This window comes from Stegostoma tigrinum, chromosome 23 (genome assembly GCF_030684315.1).
Source record: "Stegostoma tigrinum isolate sSteTig4 chromosome 23, sSteTig4.hap1, whole genome shotgun sequence".
NCBI classification, from domain to species: domain Eukaryota; kingdom Metazoa; phylum Chordata; class Chondrichthyes; order Orectolobiformes; family Stegostomatidae; genus Stegostoma; species Stegostoma tigrinum.
Window position 1 is genome coordinate 41,214,053 of NC_081376.1, and position 26,051 is coordinate 41,240,103.

Genomic DNA, 26,051 nt, shown 5'->3' on the forward strand with positions numbered 1-26,051 from the left:
AGATGAGCTGGTCAAAGATGAAATCAGGCAATGTTAAAAATGTACAGATAAGCAAACTTATTGGTGACACAGAAGGTGATGACCAAAATTTCATCTTTGGGTTAAAATGCAATACTAGGGCTCTGAACAGACTGCTTTATGCTCAGAAAATTGCCAGGGAGAGGGATGATGTTAGTGAAAAGGGAACAGCTTTCACGAAGGCAGCGGAAGACAATGGCTTTCATCAACAGTTAGTTGAGCAAAATATCTTCATACCCCATAATGGATGCCAGACAAAGTAGACACTTCACAGACAGCAGGGGAATCAATAAGTGAGCTACAGCTGGATATTGGCAGTCTAATTGTGGAAACCAGACTTTGCTGATTTAGTCATGAGCAGTATGTTGACAGGCAGAGGAAGAGAAACCATTGTAGGTGATTTCCTGACTCAGTGGACAAATGACAAACAGGTTCAAGTACGGTCTTAGACAGACAGATGGTAGTGGAGACACATCGACTAGTCTGCAGATTTTATGTCAAAGTATAATTTACCTTAGTGAAAATGATGTAGAATGTGCTTTTGATGGGAGTTATTTCAGTTCAGCGACAGAGACAGAAATCCAAGTAGAGAAATTTTGACATCAGGTTTTGCAAAAACACGGGCACAGACTTGGGACAACTAAAGAAAACCAGGTTAAAGCTTGGTTACCTTGCAAAGATGGAGTGATTAAGGGTTTTTTAAAAAATGGAGAGGGTAATGACTGCCAATTTGAAGGCGAAGGGAACAATACTGTATTGAGGAGACAGAACTATTAATAAACTTGCCTTCTTGGGTCCCATTTTAGCTGCTACGTAGTCAGAAGTTTCCCAAGAACAGGATCGAGAACAAGTGCTACACAAGAATTTGAGGGAAAGTGGGAGAGATACGAACCTTGCACAAACCTCGAACCAGAGTGGGAGGTAACAGTGTAGGTAGCTGATTGGATGATCTTGATCTTTGCAAGAAAAAAATCCACATACTCCTCATTTTTTTTTGGAATGAGTAAAACAAACGAGTTGCTCACTCTTTCCACATTTGGCGGGGAGTACAGTACTTCTGAGCATTTGTTAACTATGACACATTCTACCTAACTACCTGAACTTAACGAAACACTAATCCACTGCCTCAAACCCAACATAAATATGTAGACTGGATAATTACATCTCTTTTCCCTTACTGAAACTTATTTACTCCCCAGTCATACATGGATCCAGTTAATGCAAGGCAATGCTCCTCTACCTATACTGTTCACCTCACTCCTAAGTAGTGCAATTATGTATTGGAACAGGAAGTTGCGTCATGAATTCAAGTCAGACCACAAAGATGCGAAACTGAATTCATTAATATGTGCTTATATCTGCGAGCCAACACGAGTAAACAAAATGCTTTAATGCTGTCTAACAATTTACTTCCGTATGTTGTTGACTACTAATGACCTCTGAAAAAAAAACTGCAAAACTCAGTTTTGAATTGGATAAAAAAAATGCAGTCTTACTAATGTCACCTTTTCTACATGTCCCGATTACAAAAAAAAATTGTTCTCGTTTTTCCCAGTCATTATCCACAAGAACCATTCTAATGGAATGAATTTAAACATTTTTTTATTTTGAATTATGGACAGGTTTTTCCACTGGGAATCAGGACCAGTGAGAATATGCTTTAAATAAGACACCCAGTTATCAATTAAACCCATCTGTAGACCATTTGGATTATATTTATAATAAAAAGGTACCAAATGTAAAATGACAAAGATTGCAACTGTGTATGACTTTTTAAAAAAATAAATGTACCAACTGGATGACGATAAACATTAAGTTGTTCATTTTACTTAGAGATATAAGACAGTGACCTATTGCTTTGAAAGCAAGACTTCAAATCATTTTAAGCATATAGAAACTTAAACAAGCAACAGTAGAGGTCAAAGTTCCAAAGGTGCAAAAAAAATCCTCATTTTTAGAAGAACAAATTCAAAAGCTGAGAAGTTACGTTAAACTCTGAGCCTTGGGTAGCTCAAACCCTCAAACAGAAAAGGGTGCCTGCAATTCAGAATAAAATTTTTCATTGCTGGAGGACATTTATTCTGAACATAATCAAGAACGTAAAGACAAGCTTTGCGAAAGTCTAAACCAAATAGGTCCCTTTGTATAACTATTCAGTTTCTCAGTTGTCACTTTCATGGCCTTCAAATGAGTTTCACTTTTTGGCACATAATGGCTGTGTGCTGTGGACACATCCAACAAGAACATAGTTATGATTACACTCAGCATAAGCAAAACTGGCTGGGTTCAGACAGCAGTTTTCAACACAAGACAACTGAATACAAATCCACAATGGCCATCAATTTTTACACATAAAATTACCCACATAATGACAAAACTTTATTCAACTGGCTGACATGTTGCCACTATACTCTGTCTGGCCGACAAAATTCAAAACAAATGTATCAATTGCCCCTGAAATGACCAAGCAAGCCACTCATGTAGAACGAATTGCAATTGTAAACAGGAAATATTAGCTTGACGCTGCAATTCACTTTACAAGAACAAATAAAAGCCATTACTTTCAATGGCAGCATTTATGCTTAAATAAATCTTAGCATATTATTTAGAGTACTTCAAAAAGAAATCCATTAATAATAAATATTTCATTTCATATATTTCCCTAATGCACTGAAATATCAATACATTATGCAACAAGTTACATTGAAATGTAATCTAACTAAATCATTCTGGACTAGGAACATGCTAAAATAGCAATGAGGTTGCTAAGTCTTTTTTTGTGTGATTACTTGTAGAAGGAACATTGGACAGGACACCAGAAAAATCTCCTATCCTTCCTTGAACAATGCCAATCAACGTGAATTACCCAAAATAGACAGTTGTGATCTTCATTCTATTTCTTCAGGGAAAAAATAATTATACAGTTCATTGCCATTCAGTACAATGGCGTATGCCATTGGAGACTAAGTATCAATATCAATTTGGGACCTGATCATACAAACTATCGATCCAACTAATAATTGCCTGCATAATTTTTTAATTACACTCAAGTTATCCTGCTACCTTTACAAATAAATTTGGGTCAGATTGTCACTACCAAAACAGGTAATTCTAATCAGGAGGTCTGGTGCACCTGTGGAGAGAGAACAACATTAATATTTCAAGTCCGACATGGCTCCTCTTAACTCTCTCTCTCTCCCCCACAGATGCAGCCAAATCCATTGAATTTCTTCAACATTTTCTCCCCAACAAGATTTCTAGCATCTGTACTATTTTGCTTTTACTATAGCATAAAGTGGGGGGGGGGGCGCGCGCGCGCTCACATTGGAAATTTCTGGACTCAACAGAAAATGCCACATCAGATCAAGCGAGTGAACGAGGGAGTGTGCACACATGCTGGAGTTTGGCCCACTTCTCTGAAAATAACTGAATCAGACAGGAGTAGCCAGGTGCTGAGGTGAGCTATTTAAAAAGGTCTACGTCTGTTCTCTGGCATTTGTCCCAATTATTCGCGCTCTTGATCCCTCAGTGCTCCACACTCAATCCCCATGTCATGTTCATGCCAACTCGTGACCTCACTCATTCCCATGGCTCTTATACCTTCTATGCCAAATCATACTTTCCTTGCCAATTCATAATGCTCCCATGTACTGTATAGAGACCATGAGCTGATAGTAACAATGCCACATGAGGAAGTGCTTAAGAAACATCAATTTATCATTCTCAATAAAATAGTGCTGCTGCTAAAACCTTATAGCAGTATCGAGAACTTTACAGCATTAATAACAGAAGCACTTGACATCGCTAACTTGGGCAAATAATCAAGCTGACAAAAATTGATCACAATAGAATTAAAACTCAAGTCTTTCAAAATGTTTGTGTTTATTCAGTTTGTTCACTTGTTAGTTAGAGTTAGATAAATACTTGTTGATTATAAAAAGTGAATATCAGGGGTTTATTTTCTTAACTACTAAAAGTTGTTGGGAAGCATGTTACACCACTTTTCACATTTCCTTTACAGATTTATAGTGCAAAGTTTATAGTCTCCTCTCTGGGTCTGCTTAGCTAACAGATAGGGACACAAACTCCGCTTTATAACAACATTGATTTGCCTTTGTAATATTGTGGTTAGTGTAACAAAGTTAAACAAAAGTATAACGATAAGAGGTCAATACCTCCACCAGAGCCCCCCTTTTAAGTGAAATTCAGAAGCATTTAACACCGTTTTAAATCATCCGCCAAGACATCGCGATTTTAACTTTAGACGTTGTTTTTGACTCCAGCGTCACATGACAATTATTCCATTCACCCGCAGACTCTCCACTGGGATAAACGACGAAATAAGTAAAGCGCACAAGTGACCTGCAGACATTTAAAGCTTCGCAACAGGAACCACACCTCATCGATAGCAACCAGTGACTTAGGACAGACAATACAACCAAGATCGACCCTCCTTAACTAATCAACGGCCACTTCATCAGGAAGTGTAGAAGGACGGTTTCGCTTGCGGATTATCCCATAATATAGATTCCGTGGCATTTGCAGATCGCGAGATTCGTGGGGGCTTGGCCTGTGAATAACTCCTGATGGAGTGTCATATGAGAAAACAGCTTCAAGCTATTTAATCAGAAATGTACATGAGTGAAAGGGCTCAACGAGTTAAAAAAAAAACCTTTCATCTGCTCTAACCGAAAATTACGAAATCACAGATACCTTTCGAAATCAATTGCCTTTCTGCTACCATAACTCAATCTCCCATCGACTACATCTTCCCACTAAGGCCGCCATTAATGCTTCAGGTGAAGCCCTGGTCGCGAGCCCCTCCCATAACAAAAGGTCACGCACGTCAACAGGCACCGCCCTCCCAGCTCATTGGAGGGCCGCCTTCCATCAGCCAACAAATCGCACACCAGCCATCGCACGCGGTCCCCGCAGCGAGTGGCTGTGGCCAACGCCAATCAAAACAGAAGCCGATGATTGGCTCGTTCGTTGACGCCGCGACGGCAGAAGTTCGTGCACTCCAGTCCGGGACTTCCCTGGCGCTGCTGGGTGGAGAGAAACAAGACACGACCCGGATTTCCCGAAAGATCTGGAATCAAAACAGAAAGACTGCTGCCTTATTTCAAAAACAAAGAAAAGACCTGAAGATGCTGGAAATCTCAACAGAGGTTGAAAAACTGAGCAGGCCTGGCATCATCTGCGGAGAAAAAGCAAAATTTCGAATTTCCAGTCAGCCTGCTGGCACTCGAATGGAAACAGAAAATTCTGGAATTATTCAGCAGCACCTATTGAGAGTCAAATAGAGTTAACATCTCAGTCTTTATGACCTTTCATGAGAAGGGAACGTTAGAAATGCCTCATCATTGTCATTTAATGTCTCCTACATCCCATCTGAGCTACAGGTCACAACAATCTTTTGGTTTCCATCTTTCCCTATTTTACTTTTATAAAACCTATACATGTATATATAAATCTTTCCAGTTGTGAGGAAAGGCCGTGATCTTAAACATCACCTCTCCCTCCATATATGCTGTCAGACATGCTGGGTTTTCCAGTATTTTGTTTGTATTTTGGATTTGTGGCATTTGCAGTATTTTGGTGTGGTCTTTATAATGACATCTTCCATGGACAAAAGCCTTGCTAGTCAGTGGAGTACTTTTGAACTGTAATGATTGTTGAAATGCCATATGGTAACCATTTTAAGAAGGGCAGGTGGCAGCATTAATTTGAACACAAACAACAATAAGCTAATTATCAAAAAGTTTTATTTATTGTTGCTTGAGGGATAATAATTGGGCAGTATAAGAGGAATATAGCTCTCTCCTTCTCACATTCCTTTTTAAGATTGTACCAAGGGATTTTGCCTAAAAAAAGCGCATCCAATAAGCACTCACAGCAATCTTTCGCCAGAAGTGCTGAGTTGATAACTTGTCTCAGCATCCTCCCACATTACGGATGCCAGTCTTCAACCAATTCAATTCACTCCACGTGGTATCAAGAAATGGTTGGAGGCACTGGATGCTGAAAAAGCTATGGGCCCCAACAACATTTTAGCAAGAGTACTGAAAACTTGCATTTTGGAACTTGCCACTCCCCTCATCAAGTTGTTCCAGTGCAGCTACAACACTGGCATCTATCCAACAATGTAGAAATAGCACAGGTATGTCCGGTACACAACAGAAGGACAAATCCAACCTAAGATAACAAAGTGTGGAGCTGGATGAACACAACAGGCCAAACAGCATCTCAGGAGCACAAAAGCTGACGTTTCAGGCCTAGACCCTTCATCAGAGAGGTCTGAAATCCAACCTGGTTAATTATCATCCCATCTATCTACTCTCAATCATCAGTAAAGTGATGGGCAGTTTTTTTTTATTCATTCACAGGATGAGAATGTCACTGGCCAGGCCAGCATTTAATGCCCATGAGTCAACCACTTTGCAGTAGATCTGAAGTCACATTTCGGCCAGACCAGGTAAGGATGCCAGTTTCCTTCCCTAAAGGACATTAGAGAACCTAGCAATCAGCAATCGATTGACGGTCATCATCAGACTCCTAATTCTGGATATTATTTGAATTTAAATTCCACCATCTACCATGGCAGGATTTGAACTCAGATCCCTAGAACACTGCCTGGTTCTCTGGATTAACAACCCCAAAGCTGAAATTTACCAGAACCAATCAGGCATTACTTTTTTACCGTTGTTGGGTGTGGATATGTGGCAAAAAAAATAAGATCAGGAATCACACAGCATTTTTTTCTCAAAAATATAAGAATCATATGAAATAGGAGCAGAAGTTGTGCATTAAGCTCAGTGAGCTTGCTCCAATATTCAATAATACCATGGTGAATTTGACTGGCCTAACTACACTTTCCTGCCTGACCTCCCATAACTTGCAACACCCTTGTCACTTAAAAACATTTCAAGTCAGCCTTGAGTAACTTTTAATATGGAGGTTTTTATGCTTTCTCATTCTAAACTGTAAAACTTACAATCAAGGTCAACTGACTATGGTAAGGCATACTTTAATATGTATTTCCAAATGCATATTTCTAAGCACCTTCCTTTTGATAAAAGAAACAAAAATTGCATGCAGTCACTGACAAAAAGGGTAAATTAATTAAGTTGTTCTTACTGTACTCCTATCATACATGTCCATATTCTGTCCATATTTCTTTAGCCTTCTTAACAAAAGGCAGTGACATGTTTCCCCATACCCTGTTGTGAAGTCCAATTATAAGTGACCCACAGCAAAGTCTTTGGGATTAAACAAAGTGGGGTTTGTTACTGCATTCAAAACATTGACGGGAATGATTTAGGACAAACATTCATACACATGCATCCATGATTTTGTCACACACTGCTGTCACTACTTCTGGCCTCTTTGCTTTTACTTATTGGAAGAGTAGTTTGAGCGCAGTGTGACATTAGTCATTGGACTGGACTACTTTCCATGCCTTCAGTGAATGAGTTTCTCCACTCAAGGTTTATCTTGTACGCAATTGTGTCAAAATAGCTCAAACTTTTGGAAACCTTCACTGCCACCGTGGCTTTTCCATTTGACTGGGGACACATAAGACATGGTGTTGAATTTCTCAAGTATTTATGAAGCGTCTGAATTCTTCACTTGTCAGTTGTGAGCCATTGTTGCTGATTTAAATGTCTAGAATATTGTAACAACTGAAATGTACTTTCAGCATTCCACAATGTCACTGGTAGAGGTTGCTGTCAGCTGGTCTAATTCCTAGTACACAGATAAGTAGCCATGATGGTGTAGTCATGTAGGTGATGCGAAATGAGCTCCTGCAAAAGTAATGTGGGCTCCTCTTCATCTTCATCTAATCTTCATCCATGGTCCTTTGACAATGTAATGAGTCATGAGTGGCACTTTAGCTTGCTAAGCTTGGTATTTCTTTCAATGCTCTACTGTGGCTGATGTGGTTGTTCATCTCATTGCTCATACTTGGTCAGTAGAGTACTTCCCTTGCCTTTCAGGGTAGACATCAGCTGGTTGATGGTTTGCATGGATGTTCTTCAGCATGTCTTTTCCCATCTCCTTAGAATTATTTAGTTTTGTTTCCTCTGCAGAAGATAATATTTTGGGCTATTCCCTCACTGCTACATACACTCTTCAAAAAAACAGATATGTCCTAGATGGCTTCAGGCCATCTTTTCATCACCACGTTGTCACATAGTTTGCTTGACCAAGATGCTTATCTTTCAGATTCAATATCTCCATAAATACAAGTTGGGTAATCACTCAAACTTCAAACTTCCTTCAGCTGTGGTGAGAGGATTTTTTCTTAATCTCTACTATTTGTGTTATTTTGTTCTTTATTTTCTCAGTTTCATTTGTCTGCTTGGGGTATCGTTCCATCATACATTCTCAGTTTTAGCCACAACCACTTCATTTTCAGATCACCATCTTGCGCAACTTCAAACAGGCCTGCAAATCATATTGTACATAGCAGTAATACCTATTTGAAACTTGATGCACTCCTTTTGTAGTCATCATTCTAACAGTCACAGATCTTCAGACTTTACAATGCAAACTTGTTATCAGAAACATCATTTGCCATCTCTTTAGCAGCCATCTTTATAGGCTTCTTTTGCTTCTTTCCAGTTAAACGCTCATGTGCAAAGTGATTTGGCTTCTTTCAGTTAGAGCAATACTTTTCCTATGCTGGACATGCTTACTTTTCTTTCGTTTAGTGTCTTCTGCAGTATTTACATTGCTACTTTGGCAATTTCGTTCAAAGTTGCCTGTGTGATTCTGCTGGCCCTTATATAAATGTTTCTTCTTTTATTTCCTTTAGATTGTTCCAGTTAGGTCTGGACTGTTTCTCAGCATAATTCAAAGCCTTATCCATTCTCCCATTGATGACTCTCCAGCTGATGATTGACAACGTCAGAGCTTATGCACAACAGAGTAACTTTGTTGAGTGTTTCCGCTCTCTGGGCTGAGATGCAATCAGAGCAGGATCTCTTAGGCCTAAGACAATGCTATCTGATTTGATAATTTTCAGCATACTGGGGTACTAAAGTTTTGCGAGAGTATATTTACACTGTGAGGTGTTTACTTAGACAGTTTCTTTAGAAACTTAGGTGTAAGGTTCTAGATTACAGAGCTGCCATTTGCCAGGTGAGATAAATCAAGGATGAACACTTTGAACATGTAATGACATCAGATTTGAAAGTTATGGAGAACAGTACCCGAGGGGTGGGAGAAAAAGATTGTTTGCAATACGCTAGCAAAGGGAAGGTGAGGAGCCATTTAGTGCGGATAAGGTCACATGAGCAGGATATTTATATGGCTTTTTAATTCTTTAGAAGAAGCATAAGAGCACAATATGGTGCCTTAATGTCAATTGACAAACAGTAAAAATAAGAACAAAAACAAATTTGCTGGAAAAGCTCAGCAGGTCTGGCAGCATTTGTTTCTGATTTACAGCATCCGCAGTTCTTTTGGTTCTTAAAAGTACCTCCTTTTGGAAGGACACAGCTAAGGGCGAACTAAACCACAAACAAAGAAAGCTTATAAAATTAAATAATATTGCATTTAGAATTTAAGTGTAATGATATTGTACGTTCGTTTTTAAACACATATATAGATGCATATTAACTTTGAACTTAGAATGTCTTACGGTGAGTGTTCTACCATGAGTGCCCTTAACCACGTGCTCATTGTGTTCACCGGAAGTGACTGCAGAGTGAAGATTAAAGGGCAAAGGTTGAAGGTGGCGGTGTTGTTCCTGTGTGTTGTGTGAGTGAGTGAGTGAGAGGAGGAGGTTTGTTTGGGTAGCTATGGAGATCACCAGGCAGAGTAAGTTCGAGAGGGACAAGTCTTTGGGCTCTGGGTTAGCGGATTAACGGGGGAGTCGGGACAGGAGTGTGTAGGATGCGGATGCGGTGAAACCCAAGCGGTTGGGGCCGCTTTGGAGGCAACGTTTCATTTTTGGGCCCAGGCCGGAGTGTTCGGCTGAATGCAGAGCCCCGCGTGGGTCGGGGTCAGGGGGAAAGGGCTGGGCTTTTAAGGACTTATCGATAGGGTTCGGTGCAAGGAGGGGGAGGGGGGGATGGTTTGTGTGGCGGTACCTGTTGACAGGGTTCAGTGTAAAGGAAAAGTGATAACCTGCGGCACATCCGCTCCTTCCACGTGAGAACAAGCTGTTCTTCCCGCCCCCCACTCCGTGTAGTCAATATTTGCGAAGTGCACGTTACACTTTTGCCTCTATCCTCTTGACCTCCTCTGGGCAGCCGCTGTAAAGTCCCTGGTCGCATTGATGTTTCCACGCCTCTTTGCATTTGACTGTACGAAGGCGTAAAGCTTCATGGTACCTACTGTAAACGAAATACATGCTTTTATTTAATGCCTTTCATAGTCTCAGGATATCGCAAGGTGCTTTACAGCCTGTTAAGTATTTATTGATGTGTAATCTTTGATCTAATGTTGCTAAGAGTTATGTGAAATTCCTCTGATTTATAATTTGTGTGAAGCTGTTTTTTAATTTGTAAGTAATATGTATAACGTTCAGCTGTCAGTAATGGTTCCCAAATTATTTTCTGCAAATAATAAATAAATCTGGGCCAGCAGTGCTGCTGCACCAGCTTTTCTGACTCTTATTCTGCTGTAGTGAATCTCCCCTTTTGATCAGTTCCTATGAAAAGTTTAATGTTCAAACAGTCTGCTTGCTCCCTCATTTGTATGCATTGGTTGGATAATGAAGGAAGGAATTGGCTTGATCTGAAAAATGCAAAGTAGTGAATGGATTACAGTTATTTTTAAAATGTATATCTACACAAGACCTCTCATGATCTTGATGTCTTGAAGTGCTTTAAAGTAACTTAATTAAATGTTGAGATGTGTAGTATAGAAAAGGTGACAATCAAGTTTGTTCATTGTTCTACAAACAGTAAGATGATTGTGACCTGAAAACAACCACATTATTACTGAGTGCTGTAATGTTCAGGGCACTGTGAGGACTGCCCTGCTCTTTGATTTATGCACTGAGATCTTTCTCATTCACATAAGGCTGACAGTCTATCTGGTTTGCAAAACCAAAACTGAGGATCCTGAAGTTCTGAAAGAAAGAGGAGTTGCTAGAAAATCTCTGCATCTGTGGAGAGAGATCAGTTAACATTTTGCGTTCAATTCTGAGGAAAGATCACTGAACCCAAAATATTAATTAATTTCTCTCCACAGATTTGCTGATATTTTCTGGCAATTTCTGTTTTTGTCTCCATTTTGTGTTTTATGTAAATATGACATTTCTGACCATGGCATACTCTCTCAGCACAATACTGAAGTTTCAACAGTCTTGTACTCTAGTGTCTATCGTAGGACACGCCAATAATCTCTCTGACTCAAGTGAGCATATTACAATTTGTGCTGCAGCCGATAACTGAGTCTATTTCAGTTGGCTTTTCTTTCCTCCAGGAATAATAATATGGTAGAAGTGAGTGGACCAGCACTATTCTGGTATTTGGACTGAAGCATTATTTTTGTTTCCTTGACACACAAGAAAAGCAGGAATTTGACCTGCATTTTACTGAATTAATTGCTGTAATATTTGAGTCTCTACTTGAATAGTGACTTGACAAAATGCCACTGAGCCATTCCTGTGCTGTTGAGCATATTGAAATATTTTTAAGGATCTTTATGTACCTCTAACAATTAGAGCTGACAGTCAATCTGACTTCATTTGTTTGGCTTGAATTCTTACTGTACAAACTGGCAAAGCTATTACATGTAACAGTAACAACTTGTATAATGTCTGCAACATAATAAAAGGCACAGATATGCTCATAGGTGCATTATAATGTAAAAGTCACACCTAGACTAAATTTATTCAAAATGCAGCGAATATTGCTAAACTAATTTCTGGGATTGTCCTGTGAGGGAAGTTTTAAGCATAGGGTGATCAAATAAGTTTTTAGAGTCAGCAAAAGCCTGGAATGGTTATTGTAGAGAAAATAAAACAAAAACCAAGAATTAGTTTAGGAAAAATAGAAAAGCTGTAAATGAAAGTTGAAAGCAGCAAAAATGCCAAAGTCCTCCAATACCAAAATCAAATTAGAGTAGTTTTTTAAATTAAGAGCATTGTACCTAAAGGTACACAGCAGCCACACCAGAATGGGGGAATTGATGGTGTCAGAAGATGTACAAAAAAAGATTGGATTGCCACCGCAGAAGCATGGCTGCAGGGTAACCAGCTTGGAACTGAAAGTTAAAAGATATTCAAGATTTAGGAAGGAAGGGCAAAAAGGGAAAGGAGGTTGGATAGGGGATGAAATCAGTGTGTATTAGATAGAGAGACTCTGCAGTTGGAAGAACAGAAAATAGAATCTGTTTTTGAGTGGAGTTGAAAAAAGAGCTGGGGCAGCAAAGATTAGTAAGTGTATTTTATAGGCCGCTAATAAGTTGTAGTAACGGCGTACACAGTGTAAATTAGGGAATTGGAGGTGCATGTAGTGTGAAGAATGCAGTAACCCTGGGTTTCCCTAATCTACATCTCGGCTGAATAAATTTTAAATGAGCACTGATGATCTGTAGGAAAGATGCTCCGTCTGAATGCCTTTATGCCATTAGTAGCTGGAAAATGAACAATCCATGTCTTCAATTTACGTAAGCAGCTTTCTGCAGCCCCCTGGTGTAGAGAATTAAAGATGTGCCATCCTCTGGGTGATTAAGTTCCTCAATCCTAAATGGCTTGCCTGTTATTCTGACACACAGTCTCCTGGTTCTGAGCTACAGAGCGAGGCAAAAATGTTCTTTCCTTATCAGTGCTGTCCACTCCTTTTAAAGAATGGATTGTGTTGAGGGAGTTTTCTGAAGTAAACGTTGAGAAACCAGCAAGGGCATACGCCGTTTTTAAGTGTGTTGTTAATGTAATGAGAAGCAGCTAATTTTAATCTTGCAGTTGACCTTTTAGGGAAATATTGACTGTATGATAGATATTTCCATTTTTTTTCTTGAAGATGTAGCTAAATCTGAAACGAGTACCTTCAAGTCAAGGGCAGTTCTGAAGGTATGAGCTGGAAGTTGGTTGTGGTGTATTGGAAAAAATACATTAAAAAATTTGATGGATAGGTAATGTCCAGTTTTTTTTTAAGAAATAATGCTTGGCTTTCAAGAAACTTGCCTTCGTAGGCAGAAATTCTCAACGGGGAAATAAAAGTTAGTATTATTTAAAAGAAACAGGTTTATAAAGTTGACAAAACTGTTGGAAGCTTATAGATTGGGATAACTTAAGAATTCAGCAAAGGTAAATAAAGATGAATGGAAAATAGCAAGAAAGTTTCAGAATGATTATTTGAAAGAAAAAGGTTTGCTAACGCATGGCTATATCCGCAGCAAGTAGCGACGGGTCAGTTTATAATTGGGAATAGAAAAATGGCAGTGAAGCTAAATAAATACTTTTGTGCCACTATCTGTGAAGTCAGGCAGTGTCCCTGAAACAAATCAAATCCAAGGGCCCAGTTTGACTGTGTAAATTTGAAGAAAAGTAGTGTTGGAGAAATTAAAGTTGGCCCAATGACGTTCACCTGAGTTTTGAAAGATTGCTATTGCATCCACAAATTAATGAGCTACCATCTTAGAACATAGAACAATACAGCGCAGAACAGGCCCTTCGGCCCTCGAAGTTGTGCCGACCTGTAACTAATCTAAGCCCCTTCCCCTACACTATCCCACCATCATCTGTATGCTCATCCAAGGACTGTTTAAATGCCCCTAATGTGGCTGAGTTAACTACTTTGGCAGGCAGGGCGTTCCACGCCCTTACCACTCTCTGAGTAAAGAACATGCCTCTGGCATCTGTCTTAAATATATCATCCCTCAACTTGTAGCTGTGGCCCCTTGTACAAGCTGAAGTCATCATCCTTGGAAAAAGACTCACTGTCCACCCTATCTAATGCTCTGATCATCTTGTATGTCTCTATTAAATCCCCTGTTAGCCTCCTTCTCTCCAATGAGAGCAGACCCAAGTCCCTCAGCCTTTGTAGGCCCTGCGCTCCGGACCAGGCAACATCCTGGTAAATCTCCTCTGCGCCTTTTCCAATGCTCCCACATCCTTCCTGTAATGGCGCAACCAGAACTGCACGCAGTATTCCAAATGAGGCCGCACTAGTGTTTTGTACAGTTGCGGCATGACATCACGGCTCCTGAAGTCAATCCCACTACCAATTAAAACCTAAATCTTGCAAAATGCTATTCTCCAGTGCTACCTAAACACTAGAAGGTTGCAAATGTAATTCCGCTAATAAGAGGAAGACAAGAGAAAACAAACTACAGAGCTGTCAGCCTAATGCTACTAACTACGAAAAATGCTAGAATCCATAATAAAGGACCTATTTGCTGATATTTACCAAATAATTGCCTGATTGGACCAGGTGTTTAGAAATTTGAAATTATGCTTGACAAACTTTTTGATTTTTTTTATTTGACAATGTTTTGAGCTGGTGGCCTGGCCACTCTGGCTCACAGTGCCAGGGTTCTAGTTTGATTTCAGCCCCTGGCCACTATCTGTGTGGAGTTTGCATTTTCACCGTGTCACTGTGGATTTGCTTGGTGCTCTGGTTTGTTCCCACTGACCAAAGATGTACAGATTAAGTGGACTGACCATAGTGCCCAAGGATGTTCAGGGTAGGTAGAATAATCGTCGGAAATACAGGACAATAGGGATCGTGTAGGGTGTTTGGTCTAGTTGGATTGTTGTTCAGAGTTGTATGGATTCAATGGGCTGAATGGCTTGCTTCCATGCTGTAGGGATTCTATGATTGTATAAATAGCAAAGAGGAGACTAGTGAATGTGTCTTTTTAGAAAGTGTTTGAAAACATCCCAGACAGAAAGTGAAAGGGCGTGGAATTAGGGCTAATACACTACGCACGATTGAAGATTGCTTAACATGCAGAATGCACACAATAGGAATAAATTGGTTACCATTAAGTGTTAAGAAGGTGCTTTGTATTTAACATCGTTTGGAGAACCTGTTTTTGAAGATTCAGTGAAGGAATTTACTTCTAACTGTCGGAAATTCCTGGACTGGTTTCTTTAGGAGGCCATTGAAAATTTACAATGGTCATTGGAGATTTTCTTCAAGTAATCTAATGAGAGAAGAAATTTCTCAGCTAGCACTTTGATCTCGAGCCTGCTGGTGCTATTTGAACAGTGACTGGCTTGGAGGTATGCTAGTTTTATTCAGCAGAGTTGGCTGACTACAATGTTGACAAGTGTGAGGGTATCCACTTCATAGAAGGGTAGAGTAATTTTTTGGAACTGAGAGATTGGAAAATGCTGTTGTCAAAGAGACTAGGTGTCCTTTTTCATAGGCCACTGAGAGCTAGCATGCTGGTGCAGCAAGTGATTCCCTTTACTACAAGAGAATTTACTTGAGCAGCAAAAAAGTTTTGCTCCAATTGTGTGGAACACCGTTTAGACCAAACTGGATTATTATGTGTAGCTTCCTCTTGAAGAAAGATGTGCAGCAATGGTTCACCAGATTGATTCTTGGGGTAATACCATCATCCCACGAGGAAACCGGGCCAATTTTCTGATCAGCTTAGAAGAATAAGTGCTGATCTGAGAAGCACACACTATTCTTCATTCTTTAAAGGAGTGGACAGCACTGATGAGGAAAGAACCTTTTTTTTTGCCTTGCTCTGTAGCTCAGAACCAGGAGACTGTGTGTCAGATAACAGGCAAGCCATTTAGGATTGAAGAACTTAATCACCCAGAGGATGGCAAATCTTTAATTCTCAACACTAGGGGGCTGCAGAAAGCTGCTTACGTAAATTGAAGACATGGATTGTTCATTTTCCAGCTACTAATGACATAAAGGCATTCAGACGGAGCATATGTAGCATTGAGGAGGTGTGGCATAAATGATTTGCTGCTGTCTAGTATAGTGGTGCTGGTGTAAAAGACTGAACAGCCTACTCTTGTACTGGTGTTGTTATTTACAAGAGAGACCATAACCAGATAAATGATATTTCTTAATAAAGACAATAAGAAATTCAGGAGGAGCTTCTTTAATCTGAAGCGTGGTTAGAATGAAGAACACGTGACCACATGGATTAGTGGAGGTTATTAGCACGGATGCATTTAAATGAGGTAATTTGAATGGAATAAAATTGTGAAGTTATGGGTTAGGTGAGGATAAATGGGGTATTGTTGATGTATCTCAGACTTTGGGATGAACCTGTTGGGCTGAATGGCCTGCCTTTTTATTATAGATACAGTGTAATTGTGGTTTCTCAACAGATTTTAAGGAGCGCCTAAATCTAATATATGAAGCTATTGACGAAGCTGATTTTCTGGCAATCGATGGAGAATTTTCAGGTAATGTTGAATGCCCAATAGTAATGTGTAAAACATACCCAGTTTTCAGAAAAAAATGATATATTACTCTGAGAAGAAAACTAAATTTTTTAGTAGGATCCTTGTGCATAGTTTGAATGCTCTCGTCACTTGCATGAACTGAATGAGTCAGTGTTCCTCTTACAATGCTATATTTATTAAAGTAAATGGTTTCTAAATACAGTCAGCTAAATCCTTTGTTACCAGGTAACTGCAGGTTTTAAGTTGAAACTGAAGAACTGTTAAGCAGAAATGAGTACTAACTAGTCAAAGTCACTGGGCCATTGGCATAATGGGTCTTTCTTTTTAATTCATGTGCACTAATAGAACATAGAACAATATGGCGCAGAGCAGGCCCTTCGGCCCTTGATGTTGCACCAACCTGTGAACTAATCTAAGCCCCTTCCCCTACACTATCCCACCATCATCTGTATGCTCATCCAAGGACTGTTTTAAATGCCCCTAATGTGGCTGAGTTAACTACATCGGCAGGCAGGGCGTTCCACGCCCTTACCACTCTGAGTAAAGAACATGCCTCTGGCATCTGTCTTAAATATATCACCCCTCAACTTGTAGCTATGGCCCCTTGTACAAGCTGAAGTCATCATCCTCGGAAAAAGACTCTCACTGTCCACCCTAATTAATGCTCTTATCATCTTGTATGTCTCTATTAAATCCCCTGTTAGCCTCCTTCTCTCCAATGAGAACAGACCCAAGTCCCTCAGCCTTTCTTCATAGGGCCTGCGCTCCAGACCAGGCAACATCCTGGTAAGTCTCCTCTGCACCTTTTCCAATGCTTCCACATCCTTCCTGTAATGGGGTGACCGGAACTGCATGCAGTATTCCAAATGAGGCCGCACTAGTGTTTTGTACAGTTGCAGCATGACATCACGGCTCCGGAACTCAATCCCTCTACCAATAAAACCTAACACTCCGTAAGCCGCCTTAACAGCACTATCAACCTGGGTGGCAACTTTCGGGGATCTATGTACTTGGACACCAAGACCCCTCTGCACATCCACACTACCAAGAATTTTGGAGGAAGTTTATAGAAACTATTGGGAAAGGCTTTGTAACTGGAATCGTGCTGAAGGTGTATGCATTGTTCCTGATGTAATCGTCGGATTTGCTTTTAAATTCTATTGTTAGTTATACTGATGATTTCAGCAGGGAACAGAGAGTCCAAGTAAATCAATGTGAGGAAATAAAGAAGCAGCATTGGATTCGTGGGTACTCCTGTCTGCAAGCCCTGGGATAACTCGAGAGTTATGTTTGAAGTCATAATGTGCATGTTTCAGTAGAGATTTTAACATTGCTTTGTTTAGCCACACAAAAATAAAAACTGAAGCCGAATTGTGTAAGAGAAACATGGTTTTCAACCTGGTTGAAGTTTTTTATTCAGAGATAAGCAAGTGTGAACCTGAAGGAACACAGCAGGTCAGGCAGCATCAGAGGGACTAGAAGGCTAACGTTTCAGGTTGGGACCCTTCTTAAAACGTCAGCTTTCCTGCTCCTCTGATGCTGCCTAGCCTGCTGTGTTCCTCCAGCTCCACACTTCATCTGTGACTCCAGCATCTGCAGTTCTTGCTATCTCGGTGAAGTTTAATTCAGGTGCCCAATGTTTAATTCAATTGCATGTTCTTAATATTGCACCTCTAGAATTTTGCAGTTTATGGGGAGCATTTGTGAATTGTTTTTGTGGAGTACAGTGGATTTATGGGCTGAAGCAGTCTGACAGTTGATTCCCAAACACTTGCCAGAGGTGAATGAAAAGAGTAAATTTCTGTTGAATAAAATTATTGACCATTACACCAAGCTGTTTGGTATTCCTCCATTTGAGGTGTTAGTTGCACGGGTGTATCAACCCCATATTCTTGAAATTTGCCCCTCTCACAGTTAGCATTGAGAAGTAGAGTGCCCTGGATGTTGTAGACATGCTACCTCCCTCTGTGTTGGATTCAGCTCAGTAGATACTGCAGGTGTATTGGAGATGACCTTTTTTTTGTACCAATCATTATTACAGGTAAGCTTGCGTAGTTGCTGTTTTGAACTTCAACCCAAAATAAAGACGAGATTTTAATGTTTGTGATTATGGTTGTTTTCATAGTTTCCTAAAATTTGCATCAGACCTTTTTTTAAATTTTGTTCCTCTTGTTTCATTTCAGGAATAAGTGATGGGCCTTCAGTGACCACACTGACAAATGGCTTGGACACGCCAGAAGAAAGATATCATAAGCTGAAAAAGGTAGACAGGACTTGGTTAAATTAAAAAAAAACACTAACTCTAACTGTGTGTACTAGAAGCTGTCAAAGCCTTCAGGTTGTGAAATAGGGTAAACTGATTCTGTTAGTTCATAGTGCAACCTCTGAAATCGTGTGTGAGGTGAAGTAATGACATGGGTGGAAGAGAGGGGAATGAAGTGATGACAAGCTCCTCTATAAAGAGTGTCATTGGTGGAAGTTATGGAGCTTTCAAATATATTATATTATAATATGGTATTGCCCTGTAGTAGGAGTGTTTTCTCCATTATGTTGACTTTGAGAAATTTGGGGAAAGAATGTTTCCGAAGAGTGTTAAAAGTAGATCAGTAACTAACTTAGTTTTTATCCCAGTGTTGTACATGCTCAACTGTTTTGCTGTGATACAGTTTTACAGTGATGAAAAGATATTTTTAGAAAACTTGCATTCTTGATGAGCAACTACTGGACATGTATTCATGTATAACTTGTGTACTGCACAAAAAAAGGAATAAATCATCTTGCATTTTGTTCTCTGCCTAAAGAAATATTCCAGTAGCCTGAAATTTCAACTGTTCATGATGCTGTAATATCTCTATTTTGCACAAGGCAGACTGGTGTTGTCACTGTACATTTACTTTTCAAGAATGCTGACTTAATTATGTTATACTTCTGCATGTGTGCAGTGACTGGGATGGGGCATGCGTTAAAATGTGAGTATGAACAGAAAATGTCTGTCTGTATGCACCCAAACCTGAAATGAAGGATCCCTAAGTTTCCTTTTGTCTCCTGAAAATGGCCCCGTGAACGTATTCCATATAACCTTGTTAACAATGAAGTTTCTGAAATGAAAAGTGGGTGGTAGTGAGTTAATTGCACATGGCCAGTCATAACTCTTAGGTGGGTGAGAAGCAATGGCTATTTTTCACTGACTGATGTTATGATACTGCAAAATTTACTTGTAGTCCTGTTTGCTGATGTGTTCTTCGCAGGTCAGAAACATGGCATTATTTCATACAGGAAACAGTTTTGTATATTTGTGTAAAATGTGAAAGGACATTACTTGATTTTTTTGTTTTAATTCAGCTTTTCCAACTTTGTACCTTAGAATCATAGAAACTCTCAGTACAGATGAGGTTCATCAGCCTATTGAGTCTGCACTGATATTTGAGAAACACCTGACTTTCAACATAATCCTGTTTACAAGCACTAGACCCATGGCTTAGGAATTTATGTGCCAAGTGCTCATACAGGTGTCTGTTTAAAGAATGTGAGGCAATTCACTTCTACCACCCTCCCAGCCAGTAGCATCTCTTGCTGTTTATTGCAGAATGTTTTTCCCCTCCAAGTTTATTCTGTGGACAATATTTGTTTCCTTTTGTGCTCAAAGCAAAGTATGTCATTGTCTGAGACCCTACGTCTTTTCTCACTTATCATCTGGTACCATCATTGCCAAGTTCACGAAAGCATGCTCTTTTGTAATGCAAAATTCACATACACTGCCACAATTTTAGCACAATGGATGATTTAAAGCCATCTATCTCAGTATATCAGTCAAACACTTCCATTTCTCAACTGTCTGAATAAAATTGGCATTGTGATGTCTGTTAATATCACAGTTGAGGGCATTCAAAGATGAATCCTGAATTCATTGAGATGTGGATTAAGATTTCCTGTCTATTTTTATGCAGGGAGATTTTGGGGAGCGGGGGTGGGGGGGAAGCCTTTCTAAAAAAAATTATTGACTTGTTAAGTGTTAACAACCAGAGTGACCACCTGGATTCAAAATAATAAAATGTTACTTTTTCTTGCAGCATTCCATGGACTTCCTGCTTTTTCAGTTTGGTCTTTGCACATTTAAATATGATGGTGCGGAGAACAGGTGAGTTTATTTACATAATTGTGTTTAAGTTTAGCCAACAGTGAACTTCTGTCAATTATGTAACCCTTTCTCCCTGTATTTGCTGACAAATGAGGAACTGCAGATCTATAGCTACTGCATGTCCGAACTAAAAGCCCAAGAGTAACGAAGTATCCAAATGAACAATGTATATCGAACCTATGTTGAGTTCTTCCATAATGATGGTAGCAACAGATGAGATTCATTCCCTCTTTCTCTTTCTGTCGTGCTCCCGCGCTGTCTCCCTTACTGCACCTGACACTTGCCAAACTTATGCAAACAGCAGTGAGGCAAAAGCATTAATTGTATAGTTAAGCAACCATGGTCCACAAACCAGTGAAGAGACTGAATTAAAAGAATATGTGCCGACGAGCATTTAGACCCAGTAAAGATGGTAGATAGCTTCCCTAGAAAATCTTATTAATGCAGATGGGTTTTCACAACAATCTGCATGTTTTTGGTCACCAATATTGATAGGTTTTTTAAATCACAGATTTATTTGGTGATACATGTCTTGATGGGTAGATTGGAACTCTGGATTATGAATCCAGTAATTTGATTACTATGCTACAGTAGCCCATGGATGCAAATGTAATTAATGACTCTGCTGTTTGCTTTTCCCCAAGATGTTCTAAATTCAAAAATGGCAAGGCTATCCTTCAGTTGGTCATCGCACTTCAGGAAAGATAATATATTGACCTTAAAGAGGTACACTGGACCTGCAGTTGAATCATATTGAAAGCTCAAAGGTTAAACTAATGGGAACAGTTCGTGTAAACCTGGTTTGTTCCCATCAGTGTGACTTAATTCCTGCATAACAAATAGTGTCACAGCTGATCCTTTTCCTGAGAGAGCAATTGTTGCCTTTGATTTAAAAAGTACTAAAACCCAAATTTTTACTCATTATTTCACCTTTGCTCGACAGGCACATAATGAAGACCTTTAACTTCTACATATTTCCAAAACCACTTTCTAGAAATTCACCTGATGTTAAGTTTGTTTGCCAGGTAAGAAAAATATGTAGCCAGTAAAGTGGTCAGGCTGTGGGTGAAGATAAATATCGTGCAGGAATACTGTGGTGTATTTGGATGCACTTTGTAAATGCTTACTTTGATCCTTTTTTATTTTGGCAGGGCTGCAGTGAGAATTATTGCAATGTTTAAATTGCCCTGTCCTGTTAGTTTGCATTTACTTTATGTGGTTAAAGTGAAAATCTTGGTGTTCTTTTTAATTCACCAGGAAGCCAACAGGCTGATTCTTCATATTTCAAAAATTGGATGAAAATTGTTTCCTTCCACACTTTATGTCAACTATTGCATTTCAGAATGCTCTGAAGTATTTAATGCACAGTTCTGTTATTTTGATGGGCTGTCATTCATCTGGGCAAATCGGGTGAACTTGCAAATACGAAATAGCAGTCAAATGAAACTCCTCCTGGATTTACATCTGATTCCATTGATACACTTGGTCATGCAAGTTCAATACCAACGGAAGTAGGTTGGACAAACGGTTCAACCTCCTTTTAAAAGATATAAATTTGTGGGCTACCTTGGAAGTACGTTAAAGCAATGAAAGGGATGTGCATGTTAACATTAGCAATAATTCCTTGAATTAAAAATGATTGGCTTATTTAAGATGCTGACAAGAAAAATCTGATTTTGCTGAGTTTGAACTTGGAGGTCTTGAATCTAGGTTGGTTGGTTGGACAGTTAGTTGCACTTTTGTCTTTGGTTCAAAATTTGTGGGTTGAAGAACTATCTCAGGACTGAAGAGCAAAAGTCAAGGCTAACCTCTTTTTTTTTTTGTGTTACGAATATGACAAGCAATTAAACCCAGTACCAATCTACTATCCAAGTGGATGTAAAAGACCCCATTTTCCTATTTTTAGGGGGAACGGGCAGAGATTGAGGGTGATTTCCTTTCACTATGATTGGTTCTGAAATGTCTGATAAATCCAATATGCGATCACTGACTCTGCCATGTGCGAGGCAGGAGGTGTTTGAAGAATGGAAGAGGTTGGTCATTTCTTTGCCCTTCCAGTGATTCAGATTTTCTCTTCTGAACACTGCTGTGAAGTTTTTCTATATTTGGTTCCTCCCTGAATGACCCCTGCCAATTTTTGAATGTCACAAGCCAGGGTGTCTCATGAATTGGCAGGGCTGTCTGACCTCTTCAGAAATGCTTTAAGGACGTCCATGGTATGTTTCTACTGTCCTATTGGGAATCTCTGGCCGTGACCAAGTTCCAAACCGGATAGTTGCTTCAGAGGTTTGGTGTCAGGCATTACTAATGAGTCCCAGTTTTCTCGATGCTGTGAAAGTTGGCATGGAAGAATGTGTGTCTTTCTCGCTCATGGACTTTGAGTATCATGTGAAGGCACTACTGGGAGTGCATCTCCATTGCTTTGAGATGCTTGCTGTGGGTCATCCAAATCTGAAGCATAAAGTAGCTTGCTACAGTTCAGTTAATATTGATCTTGATCTTCAGTTTGAATTTCTGATTTTTCAAATATGTTTTTACTCAGTCAGCCGAAGGTTGAGCTAATATATTAAAAGTTATGATGAAATTCTTCTGTCTGCTGCCCTAGAAGAGGCTGCCAAGATGTGCAATATGCTGTACAGCAAGTTTCCTACTCTGATAAGTTATCTTCAGTGGCAGGGTCAATATTTGTCCTTTGACCTACATCGCAAAAGACAAATTGCCTGGTTGTTGAAACTGCAATGTGATAATTACACACTTGTTGGAGTGCAGGCACAAGCCATTTGGCTCATCATGCCTGAACCAGCTCATTGCAAGATTTTTTTTTTCTGACTGAAATCTAACACTTTTTTTTTTTAAAAAGTTGATGTTGGGTTGGTTCAGTTAGCGACACAGAATCAAAGTCAATATTGTGGAATTGAACCCCAGCACCGGAATTCAAAATCTCCGTTGACTTTGTGCTTAATGTGCTGAGGCAGTATTACGTTTATTAGGTATTTTCACTTGCGATGTTATCTGCCTTAACTTTGCCTCTCCCAAACATACACACAGACACACCCACCCTTTTTAATATTAACTATTTTAACAGAAAAAATGAAGGTGAGAAAGAAACAGTTAACAATTCAAGTCTGGTGTGACTCTTGTTCAGAAGATTCTGCAATTACTCAGCAGGTCAGGTAGCCATCTGCTTTAATCTGCCACATAACTGCAGCATATTTTTATGATGCAAGTTCCCAGTGCCTGCAGTATTTGTCTCTTGTCCTAACAACTCTTCTCCGTGGCATGTTTTGAGGTACCCCTCTTAATTCCTCCTTTGGCTGACCCAGTTGTTTTCCTTCTATGACCAAAAAATGCTTTGGAACTTCTTTCAGCATTGTTATGCGTGGAGACTGATAGCTGAATCAAATCAGCCACCTGACCTCTGTATTCACAACACAGCCAAATTAAAACCTTCAACAGACCCTAAAAGTTGACCCCAATGGTTCCTAACCAAACTTTTTGAACAATCACACCTACACTTTGACAAAATTAGATGCCAGATTTGTAGCTGAAAGTCTTAACAATTTATTAACAATACAGTAACTTCAGCAGAGAAAAGTTAAACAATGCACTAATCTAATGTCTATGTTTTTAAACTCCATAACCTTTGTTTTCAGCCCTCGCACCCTCTCTCCCCCGACTGAAAAGTACCATTAAGGGAAGCAGTTTCTACATTGCATTGTTTCACAAGTATATGGGATTGTCTCTTGATTTTCTGAAGATAGTGATCAAAGTCACTTGTTCCAGGTCACTCTGAAGATTGAATAATGCTTATTTTCTATTCTGAACTTCCAAAAGCTGACAATTGGAGGTTAGACAATGAGCTTGCAAATATTCATGATGTAACATCAATAGCCAAACTCCTCAGAAACTCTCATTTCCAAAAAACGCCAACCTCTCCCTCTTTCATCAAGTTCTGAGACATGCTGGAACTAATTCCCAGGTAGCAACCATTTGTAAATGGCCAAACATCTATCTGGTCAAGCATACTTCCACCCCACAGTTGATGGGAGTTCTTTGAGCAGGAACCAACCTGCAATTAACTTTGAGTCTCAGCCTCAAAACGTAAGAGCTTGTTTGCTCACTTACTCACCTTTTCTGAATGCACTGCTACTGCAGGTCGCACTTCATAGCTCCAAATGAAAGTATTTTTTTTTAAATGGAAAAATCAGTGAAGAATCTAAGTGTAAGTTGGTAATGGAGGATCGTAATGTTGGTTTAAACCAATGCAGTTTCAGACCAAGTCCATTTCTATTTCTGTCTATGGCTCATGACCCCTGTTCTCCAGCAGGGGTCACTAAATAATAAATTATCATGCATTTTCTCCTCATTACCACATGGGGACTTTTCCTGCATTCTATACGTTAATAGAGGAGAATTATTCAGTATGGAGTAGCAAATTAGGTGACTGACCCTGTTGATATCCTGATACAAACCTGTGTTTGTATCATGAATAAAATCTTATCTAAAGACCAAGTTGAATTTTCTTATTACAGCTGCAAATTTATAGAGAGTATGTGCTGCCCTGGTGTTGTCAGCCAATACTTTGGAAGGGTTAGATGGGCTTGTGATTTGCATAAGGAACATTTTGGATGGCTTATAATAGGTTAGCTGAAGCCAAGATGCAATTACTAATGAAAAACACGACTATGCATTTATTGTATTTAGTATGGAGTTGTTCTTCTTTAGTGTGTTTCTGTTCTTTCTCATTTTAACTACTTCTGTATGTATTGATTGACTACAGTTGAGCGGTCAGTTTGCCTCAATGTCTTTGTACCATATTTGCTGCAGTGATTTGTAAAAGCATGTCGATTGAAAATCTGAGAGTGAACAATATTGCCCATTTAATCAGTGCTAGTATGACATGTACGTAGCTGAGAACTGACTGCTACTGATTATAAAACATTTCACGTTACTTGTTGGTCTTGAAAGGCTCTTTTCAAATATGTCTGTATTTTGTATTGTGTTCTGATATTGTTGTTAAGTAACCTGATTTAAGGCAAATAAATCAACACAAATGAAGGTCATTGGGTTTTTTAAACTGATGACAATGGACAAATGCTTCAGAATAAAGTAAACAATTGGATTAATGGTGCAAATAGTGGATATGATCTGGTAACCGTTTACAGCGATGTGTTGGTACATGGACATGGAAATTGGGAACTAAGTAGTCGGGGTAGTGACTTTAGAATGTACTAGTAGCAAGGAAAAGGTGATGATGAAAGGGAATAAATTTTGTAAGGAGGGATGGATGTATGAATGATGTTGGGGAATTCACGTAGGCGTAGGTAAGATATCGCGGAAGTCTTGAGAGTTGTCTATGCGCCCCCACAGCTGTTCTGTAGGACAGCGTAAATCATGTGAGGAGGGCATGTGAAACAATACAGTAAATTACACACGAGTGGCTTTAACTTTTATGTAGATTGAGAAAATCAAATTAACAAAGGTAGCTGTTACAAAATCCAATGTGTATTTGGGACAGTTTCCTGGAACAACAATATATTGTGGATCTAACCA

General features: G+C 39.4%; 2 protein-coding genes across 5 annotated transcripts in view; one reads left to right on the forward strand and one right to left on the reverse strand.

Annotated features, from left to right (window-relative positions):
- The window catches only part of LOC125462588 (bifunctional apoptosis regulator-like), a 35,719-nt gene extending 25,997 nt beyond the window's left edge, over positions 1-9,722 (reverse strand). Inside the window, exons 1-2 of one of the 3 annotated variants that reach the window (XM_048552775.2) lie at positions 9,665-9,722; positions 4,732-5,107 (exon numbers count right to left, since the gene is read on the reverse strand). The gene's annotated coding sequence lies outside the window, so the exon portion shown is untranslated. The other 2 variants (XM_048552774.2, XM_048552776.2) reach the window with 2 other exon arrangements.
- An 8-nt stretch (positions 9,723-9,730) lies between these two features.
- Positions 9,731-26,051, forward strand: part of parn (poly(A)-specific ribonuclease (deadenylation nuclease)) — a 130,233-nt gene continuing 113,912 nt past the window's right edge. For both annotated transcript variants that reach the window (XM_059654095.1, XM_048552773.2), the window contains exons 1-5: positions 9,731-9,843; positions 16,283-16,360; positions 18,544-18,623; positions 20,431-20,498; positions 21,442-21,523. In XM_059654095.1, the coding sequence (XP_059510078.1) occupies positions 9,825-9,843; positions 16,283-16,360; positions 18,544-18,623; positions 20,431-20,498; positions 21,442-21,523 (327 nt within the window). In that variant the 5' untranslated portion in view covers positions 9,731-9,824. The remainder of the gene's footprint in view (positions 9,844-16,282; positions 16,361-18,543; positions 18,624-20,430; positions 20,499-21,441; positions 21,524-26,051) is intronic.